Source organism: Rosa rugosa, chromosome 2, assembly GCF_958449725.1.
Source record: "Rosa rugosa chromosome 2, drRosRugo1.1, whole genome shotgun sequence".
Lineage (NCBI taxonomy): Eukaryota > Viridiplantae > Streptophyta > Magnoliopsida > Rosales > Rosaceae > Rosa > Rosa rugosa.
In genome coordinates this window covers 12,254,497-12,264,252 of record NC_084821.1, presented here as the reverse complement: position 1 = coordinate 12,264,252, position 9,756 = coordinate 12,254,497, and the positions used below count along the sequence as shown (strand labels likewise).

General features: G+C 37.1%; 1 protein-coding gene and 1 non-coding gene across 2 annotated transcripts; one reads left to right on the top strand and one right to left on the bottom strand.

Annotated features, from left to right (window-relative positions):
• Positions 1-1,611: 1,611 nt before the first annotated feature.
• LOC133734924 (small nucleolar RNA Z101) lies at positions 1,612-1,705 on the bottom strand. The gene has a single exon (XR_009858669.1). It is a non-coding gene; the product is annotated as a small nucleolar RNA Z101 (small nucleolar RNA).
• A 1,261-nt stretch (positions 1,706-2,966) lies between these two features.
• On the top strand, positions 2,967-4,130 carry LOC133733556 (uncharacterized). The gene is made up of 2 exons (XM_062161187.1): positions 2,967-3,597; positions 3,740-4,130. The coding sequence occupies exons 1-2, from the start codon at positions 3,137-3,139 to the stop codon at positions 3,909-3,911; spliced, it is 633 nt and encodes a 210-aa protein (XP_062017171.1). The 5' UTR covers positions 2,967-3,136; the 3' UTR covers positions 3,912-4,130.
• The last annotated feature ends 5,626 nt before the right edge of the window (positions 4,131-9,756 follow it).

Genomic DNA, 9,756 nt, shown 5'->3' with positions numbered 1-9,756 from the left:
TCGGATAATGAGGGTATACATGACGGTATAATCCACCATAATGCAACCACTCTAGCCAAATACCTCTACCAAAGATATTCTTACAAACTATACATATACATACTTTACTTATACACCGTTTTGAGTGCATGGGTGATTAAGGTTCAATGGGGCTTCTTAGCTGCACGACGGAGCTCGAAGAGTTGTTGTATCTTGGGGGAAGTTCGTCATTCAACCCTGTGCAGTAGGGGACGAATCTTCTCTTAGGACAGTGCGCTTGCACGCCTCGACTTTTTATAAGTTTTCCTATATAAAAATCTATATATTATATTATTTTCTTACTTTATTTTATTCTCTCATCTATATCATTATTCTTATTTCCCAAGATATTACCATATTATTCTGTGTTTTATTTTTACAGGAATTCCGTCCCATATTTTTTTACAACACATCAATTAGGTCAGGAGGATCGCTAGTATCTTCCATAACCACCATGTCATCCTTTTCAGCAAACCCACTCTTCATATCCACCAAAGCATCATCCCCCACTGGATCCTCCACAGGGAGAGACTCCCCCTTAGCTTCCTCCTCAAGCATATATTCTTAGAAATCTTTTCCTACCTTTCACTTTAGATCGAGGCATCTGAACGTGCATTAATTTTCCCCCATCATCTATACAGACCATATTATTTCCTATACCAAAGTTTCACAATGGCATTAACATGTTTTGCAATTACAAAAAGATAATCTCTATCTTTATCTAATATTTTATAAAAACAATTCTTTGATTGCTTTTGCACAAGGAAATACTTTGATTGCTTCTCAAAACCATTTTTTTAAGTGCTTATAAAACTTACCCAAAAGGCCAAGACATCATTTTTTTTATTGTGACTTTTTATTATTATTTCAAAACGCTTCTGAATCTTTAAATTCTACAATTAAAACAAAATCAATGTTTGTTGTGCATAATCAAGTCAACAACCTCCTCTTTTGTAATCACAATACAATTTAATTTTATCAGATAATTACCGTTAAGAAATGTCAGTTTATACAATTTTATTCTTATTTCGTTTTAACTTTTTTTTTTATCGGATGTCATTTTAACTTTATTATATAAATGCTTCATACAGGCCCGGCTGATCTTGGACCTAGATAAACTAGGTATGGGCCTATGATCTCCATCCGAATGAATTCCAAAAAAAAAAAAGTTATATGTAAAAGTAGGGCTGGGCACAGGCCGGGACCGGCCCGGTTACTGAGTGATACCGAGCCCGGTACCGAAAATATTATTTGGGACGGGCCGGGACGGGATTATGTTTTTTTTAAGTTGGTACCGAAACCGAGCTGGATCAGGTTGGGCCCGGGCCCAATTCGGGATACCCGACTCTCTCTCTCTCTCTCTCTCTTTTTTTTTTGCCCACACTTAAGTACTCAAGTACTTAACACTTAACAGGTATCCAAAATTTCCAGATTTCAATCATTCCAGGATGCAGCTGTAATGATCAAAACTTTAGCCAACGAAGCAAACAATACTTGATAAATCAAAATTGAGCACTACAACAAAGATAATCCCACAAAATTGAGCCAAAAATAACAGAAACTTGATAGAACTTGGAAACCGAAAAAAAAAAACTTGGGCATCAGTTCTCCAAGGTGAAAGTAAAACATCATTGAATATTTAGACGCAAATTACCCACAATACCATGAGACTCATCAGCTGCCCAGATTGAAAGAAAAACAAGACAGAAACTTGAGATCCATATGTGTGCGTGAATGTTATGGAAAAATGAGAAAGAAAGTGATCAAAACCACAGCCAATTCAGAGTAACATCACAACCAATTGGTTGTGATCAGAACCACAGCCAATTCAAAGTAAGACAGTGAATTGTAGATATGAATTTTTATCGTCACTTCACTTTCTTTCATTGATCCACAAATTCTTAAAACCCATTCAACTACAACCAAATACAGAAACATGAAAGTGGGGGGAATTGGAAGTGGAAAACGGATTGAAAGCGATCAAAACCTGTCGGGATTCACTGTAACATCACACGTTAGTCACCGTACCTTCCGACGGTGTCGGCGATGCGATCGATACAGGGCTCGGGAAATGGCATGCCGTTGTCCCAGACGAGCCCGTCGTTGACGGGGAGGGGATCTGGGATTTAGATGAAGAACAAAAGAAGATCTGAAGATCGAGTGGAGAAGAGAGTGAATTGGTGATCGAGGTCTTCCGTTTTCGTTTAGCAGTTTAGTCGATTAGGTTAAAGGTTAGTGATCAGGTGTGGTCATTCCTTTGTGTTCCCAACTAAACTATCCAATCAAACTCAGCCAAGTAATGTAAAAAATTAAAGATTTAATTTAATTAATTTAAACGGGACGGGACGGGACCAATCAGTATCTATTGGGCTGATACCGGTACCGGACCCTTTTTCTCGGGACGGGACGGGCCTAAACAGTGAATTTCATATTTTGATACCGGCCCGTATCGGTGGTTTTCGGGACGGTTCGGAACGGAATCGGGTCTTCGGTTTTGGATGCCCAGTCCTATGTAAAAGGCGAAACATGTTTACTGACAACAAAAACCTCCCATAAAAAATAAAATAAAAAAGAATGCATCTTTGCCAATGAATTATTTGGCGCTAAAACACTCACATAAAAAATAAAATAAACAGTGACACACGTACCTTTTACAGACAAACTAATTGTCGGTAAATATCTCCCATAAAATAAAATAAAATAAAAGAATACTTATATGCCGATGCATTTTTTGTAGGAAAAATCCTCCAATAAAACATACATATGTATAATTATGACACATCTAGAATTAAATTCGCTGTATACTTCAAAGATTTTTGCAGGCAATTGACCGGTTCTCAAGGATGATTCCAACATCTTCCCTTAATAATAGCATAAAGCACCAGCTAATTTCTTAATCACTGGCCAGAAAGAAAACTTGTGAATCACTAACCAGTTTTGTCAATTAGTTCTCTTTATCACATGTCACTTCTCTACCCTCCATTGCAGGCCCCCTTATTTGAAAAAATTTGTGACAACATTGGGTAGTTGTGGTGTTTTCATCCCCGCCGGGGAAAAGTTCCGGTTAATGGTGGTGTAGACTGTAAACAGCCGGACAATAACCATACGTATAGGAGACATGCAAGCGCCGGCAAAGAAAGTATTGGTGGTGGCAGATCCGACCCGAGATTCATCGGGTGCGCTCCAATACGCACTTTCTCATTCAGTGCTCGAACACGACGAGTTGATCCTCCTTCATGTTGAGAACCCAAGTAATTGGATACACGGATTCAATCTCAATACATTGCTCAAAATCCCGCCTAATCTAGCTACCGTCGCCGCCCAAGCCATGTCGTCGTTTGATCACGGGAAAGGAAATGGAATTGCAATCTCAGGGATTGAGCCAGTAAAGGATTTTCTTGAAGAAATGAAGAATGAATGCAATCGGGCAAAACCAAAACTAAATGTGCGCATAGAGAGGGTAACATTGGAAGCTGGCAGAGACAGAGCAAACACTATTTTACATCATAGCGAAGTTTTTGGGGTTGACATCATTGTTATAGGGCAACGGCGAGGTCTTTTTCCCAAGGGACATTTAGGGTGAGTACTTTTCGAGTTTCTCTTAAACATTCTAGTTTCATTGCATTCACAATTTCACATATACTAGAATGCAAATATATATGCATCTTCGACTTGTTGTGTTGTCGCCTGACTTTCGATTTTGAATATGATGAATGTGCAGAGCATATACATGGCCTGGAGGGCGATCGACAGGGTCGTCGAAAGGTATAAACACAGCAGAGTATTTGATTGAGAACTGCAAGTGCACTTGTGTTGGAGTACAGAAGAAGGGCCAAGCTGGAGGCTACGTTCTCAACTCAAAAACCCACAAAAATTTCTGGCTTCTTGCATAGTTTACAACTACCTGCACCACATCTCAAGTGATGTAATCTGCTCTTTACTCGTTGTTGTTTTCTTCTTTAATTTCTCATAGCTATGGAGTACTGAGTCATGATATGAAATGCATCACAAATTTTGATGAAAAAAAAAACAATATATAATAATAATAAGGGACATTTTTGAAAACCCTAGCTGGCCTTTTGAAAGCCCAAGCTAGCATGCATGGCAAGGACTGAATCGGTATTACATATTAACGTGACGGATTGAAAGAATGACAACGTAGATTGTTTCACCACGAAGGATGTACGTAGTTTGATTATTGAAATCCCAATTCATCCTTTAGGTCCCTCCAAGTCTCACTTTGATGATCCATAAAATTTAAGTCAAACAAAATTTGTCCCAAAAATGCATACAAAATCATGAAATTGAACTGGTGGAGACGTTAATCAAATGACTAATTGTTTGTCCCAAAAATGCATACAAAATCATGAAAGTGAACTGGTGGAGACGTTAATCAAATGACTAATTAGCTTTTGATTTGGTTAATTTTCTTGCGAATGATAATCGTGAATACAAACGAAAAAGAATATTGATCATTGAATGTAAGCTATGGAGATCGAAAGTGAGGACTTTTAACTATTTCAGCATGTACACAACCTTTCTATTGATGTATAACTTTGTCAAAATCCTGATTGAACTGTAATAGCTAGGTCGGACCCAAAAGTCTTAATCTGAATGCTAACATTCCAGAACTGTGCCAACTCAAATGTTAATATAAACAAAAGATAAATTTTATTCACACGCTTCTAAATACTAAATATACATTTCTTTTTTCGTATACCCAAAATTTTATTTTATAGGTATATTAAATTGTTTACATCAAAAAAGAAAAAAAATATTTGCATCAAAAATAAAGAAACATAGTTAGAAAATTGGAATAAACTATTCAACTTTATTGTTTTCTTCTCCTTTATGTGAATGACTGTGAATGAAGATGCAAACTTGAAACCCAAGTTAGAAACAGTTAAAGACAACGATCAACGAACATCTATAGCTCCAAGAAAAATCGGCAACAACGTAATGGATTTTGATATTGGTGTTTGTTAACCCTCAATTGAGCTAGGTATGACTTCTCCATCTTTGACTGAATTTTATTTACTATAAAATTTAGGTTTTCAATTTCAATTGTTGTCTGATGAACTAGTACTGAAACTTTTTTACTATTTTTCATGGCTTCTAAATTGTCTCTTTGATTATTATAACATATTTTATTATTTTGTCAAGCTAGTATATGTTACACCCCGTATTTATCAATTTAGGGGTTGCTAGAAGTTGACTTTTTATGGGTTAACAATTTGAGAAAATTTCCTTCACGTAAGTTGTAGGGGACGTTAAACCGAGTCCATGGACATGTGGTACACTTAAATCGGAGTTCGTATGCGAAAGTTTTGAGTGATTTAAGAAATTTACTGTTCATGGTAAAAAAATATATAAAGTTGGAAATTTTACTGTGGTAGGTTTCCAAATCCGGAAACCTACCTTCCTCTCTCCTCTCCCCTGATCTCTCCCTCTTTCCTCTTCGGGCGGTTTGCTTTCCCCTTCGATTTGCCGCCGTCCGGCCATCAACCGGTGGACAACCGGCCACCACGGGGTCGCCTCCTTCCCCTCAACACGCTGGTGCCCTTGGTTTTCAACAATTTGGCCGGAAAACCTCGAATCGAAGCAAGTTCCCTCTTAGGGGCAGTTTGAGTTTTTCCGGCGATTCCACCGTTTCCGGCCGTCCCCGACCACCAAATCACCATCGAAGGTTCGGTTTTTGCCCAGGATTGTTTTGCCCCTAGCCTTGAGTCACGATTTGCAGTGTGGAGGTCGAATCGACGATTTCAAATTCTAGGGTTCTTGAGTTTTTCTGGAAAAACTTCTCTAGCCGGTTTCGACTGTTTCAAGGTAAAATTGTAATAAGTTGTAGTTGAGAAAATGGTTGGGCCTGTTTTGAAGTTGCTGTTGTCAAAATTTGGTGGTCATCGGAGGTGGTGGTCACCGGCGGGTGGGGTCCACGCGCCGCCACTGTGGGTGGCGCGTGGTAGCGCGTAGGGATGAGTTTTAATTAATGCTTTGGCCCAATAAATCGTACATTGGTTGTAGAATGTTTATACATGAAGTTTGTTTGAAAATTTGAGGAGTTATGAATTGAATATAAATTATCGGTTGGTGATTTACGTGAATTCGATCGCCGAATTTCTTTCGAATTCACTTTAGAATTTATATATCGATGAATGAATATTATTGGAGAATTTCGGATGGATTCGATGTGAATTAAGGAGTTGGATGTTGAAGGGGGACGCTTTAAATTTCAATTTTTAATATTCGTAAAGTTAATTTCCGTCCTGTAAATATATTTTTACGAGTACTATTCGTACAGGACCAGAGAAGTCTTCGTACGAGGAAAATACCGAGCGACGTCAGGATTGACCATATACTGTGAGTGGACTTTTATTTTCAAAGAATGATGCATGCATTTATTTATTTGTTTCCGAGATGATAATTTATTTATCGTATTACTTTCTCGTGCATATGGTTATTTTCTGAAATGGTTTTGGATATTTGATTATTTGAAGATTTTATGGCGTGCGGGGTCACGTCATTGGATTATGCTTATTTTATCTTATTTATTTTTTTGAATCTGAGTTTATCTTGGCGTGTGGGACATGTCATGGGAATTCTTTTGCGAGAGTTGGGGAAGCCTTAAGTATTTATGATTTTACTGTGGTGTCCGGATTTTCTTTTGCCATACTTTGGGTGACTTATCATTGCTAGCTTTGATCTTCCGCCTTTGTGGCGAGGTGATGGGATCACCGAAGCCCTCCGCCTTTGTGGCGCTGGTTACTGTCTCTGTGACAGTAATTCTGAAGCCCAGTATCCTATCGCTACACGTAGTGGCGTAAGGGTATATTACGGGAGTAATGGGAGTACTTTAGCCTAGGAGGCTATCACCCGAGCCTGGGAGGCTCACTCGTATGGCTATCGTCTTCCCCTACTCACTTTACTATTTTTGACTAGCGGGGCTAGTTCGATTTCTGTTTAACCAACGGGGCTGATCCTATTTTCTTCAGTACCGGAGTTTCAATCTTTTCTTTTAGTTTGTGACTAGCGGTTTTTCTTGTACAGAACTTCTCTTGTTTTGTTGTCCTTAAACATTGCATGCATCGGGAGTTTTTAGAGAAATAAATGGGGAAAGTATTAAATTCCTTTTGTTAAAATTTGTTTATTTTTGTCCACTCACGCTAACGTGTTTTTCAATACTTTTCCCCTGGGCCCTTCGGTTTCAAATGCCCAGTTTACAGTATTGCTGCTCGGCGTTCAGGAGTGAGCCATAGTGACCGCATCCGCTTCCGTCATCACATTTCGTAGGTTACCTGTTTAACCTACTGTACTCTATGTTAATTTACGTTCCTAGATTTGCTCTGATTACTATGGGATTTGTGACCCAGACTTGTAATGAATTATATTTGAGGTCTACGACCTAACTTTGTGAATTGTAGTATCCTAAATCTTGGAGTTTCTTAGACTTGAAGTAATTGATACACTATTATTATTTTTGAGTTTGGGTTGGTTGAATGATGGGAGCAGGGTGGCTCCAGAAGTATGTGGTTGGATTATTAGAAGTGAAATTTGTTTTCCACAGGTTTTTGGGTTGTCCCTTTTTAAGGGAGGTTATGCCGAAATTTTTGGTAAACCTTCTTTAAAAGTGGGTCCCGCAGGGCCACTTCGGATTCCAGGGTGGAATCTGAGGCGGGTCTTGTCAGTATAAGATCAATATATATGAATATAGGGCTAATTAGTATAATGCCTGGGTTTGTTATCTTTATTGAAGGAGTATTGGCGTCTGTTGTTCTCTAACTTGGTTCTAAAGTGTGCAAACAATTTTCATCAAAAAAAAAAAAAAAAGTGTGGCAAACAATGCTCGATCTTGTCTGTTTCCTTATTTGGCTATGTTGTTAATTATCGAGTGCGTGAACAAATATATTGATAGATACTCTTGAAGCAAATCTGCTGATTTTTTTTCCCTTCAAAATAACGTTCAAATGATGTATAATGAACCAAAGATATAAGTATGGTATTTTGGTTCTGTAAGGTGATTAAATAAGGGAAATTTATTTTGAGTTGGAAGATGGAACTAGTAATACCTGGGTTGCGTGTGCTACACCTGTTATTTGTCTTGTTGAGATTCAATTGTAAAGTTTTGAATATGGATCAGAGCACATAATGGTTGAACTGATAGAAGGACAAGTACGTTTAAATTAATGGCTTGTGGGCATAAGGCCAAGTAGATTTTAGCTTGACAACTTGAACATAGCAAATTAATGGTTTGTGTCTCCAGCTCCAGCGCCTTCTAGTAGCTGGTTCTCTTTTGTATTTGCAGCTTTTCTTTAGTTGTATTTTTCTATGGTGTTTGTTTTTGGTTGCTACCTTCGTTTATAAAATTTTCAGTTGACCAAAGAGAAAGAAAAAAAAAAATTGGATGTGTAGTGGATAGGTATGGTGTATTGTGAATGAAGATGATTTAGGAAGGTTAGGGTTGTATTTTTAGTAAAATGTTAAAGAAGTGGTGTGTCATCTAGTATTTATTATTTAGTAATGTGTGAATAAAATTTCTCTAAATAAAAATTTTACTTATAGATTATGAGCATACTCACATACTCAATGAATTTTGTGCTCAGTTATACTCCATTACTATAGGATCGATTTAGATCAACGGTGGGTAATAGTTAAGAAAATAAGTAAATTCAAACCATCTTATTATATAATATTCTCCACTCTGTGATTTGAATCCAACAGAAATTGAGCACGATTGAACAAAAAATTCATTGAATGAGTAGGTGAACATGACTGTATTGATTAAATATTAGAAGTCTTTTGTGGAAATTATTCATGCACCGACGGTGCAAGTGACTCAACCCTTATAAAATAATCTCAACCCTTGATATTTATTATCAACTTTATTTTTAATAAACAAAAAGTGTATTTAATGCAATCTAACCATTCATTTATGTTGGTGCAAGTGCACGGCGGTGCTCTGAATAATCTCTCAGTATTTTGTACTTTGTAGGAGATTGGAAGTCATAATTTCTTTGACGTACTTATATATATAATAGAAAATTTATTGATTGAGTAGGTAAACATGACTGTATTGATTACATATTAGAAGTCTTTTCTACTTTTTAGAAGATAATTAACGCATAATGATTGTTGGTATGAATGTATGTAGTTTCATGTATGAGTCCATTTACATTACATTTGAATACTAACTAATCATATTATTACTAATGGAATGACCCAATCGTGGGAAACGGGAAAAAATAAAAGAACAAACTAGAAAATGACAAGAGCCTTAAGCTGATTAATTATAATTTTTAGCCTTGAATATATGAGAGATTTGTAATAAGACAGCAACAAAGTGATACATGTGAAATTATTTAACTCTTGCATGCCAATGTAAAGGTCGATAGATGAGCTGTTACCCACCTCCAAAATCAATCTTTAGCTTTCCACTTGATTTGGCAATCCATGAAAACTATCGCTCAACTATCTGATGAAAAAAATTGGGTTTGGGTTAACATCTCATCTCCTCCATCTGCTATCAATGTATCCATCGTCCACCCACCACGATAATATTCAAATTTCACGTTCACACGCTTAGTGTTCTTCCCCAATCATCATGAAATGCATGCCTAATGGAAAGTTGACCATAATTAGTATCATAATCTCTATTAATTAATTCGTTATAGTCATAACGACAATTACGTACCGTTCCTAATTAGTTTCTTTAAACATCTAGCTAGCCGATCTATCTTCGAT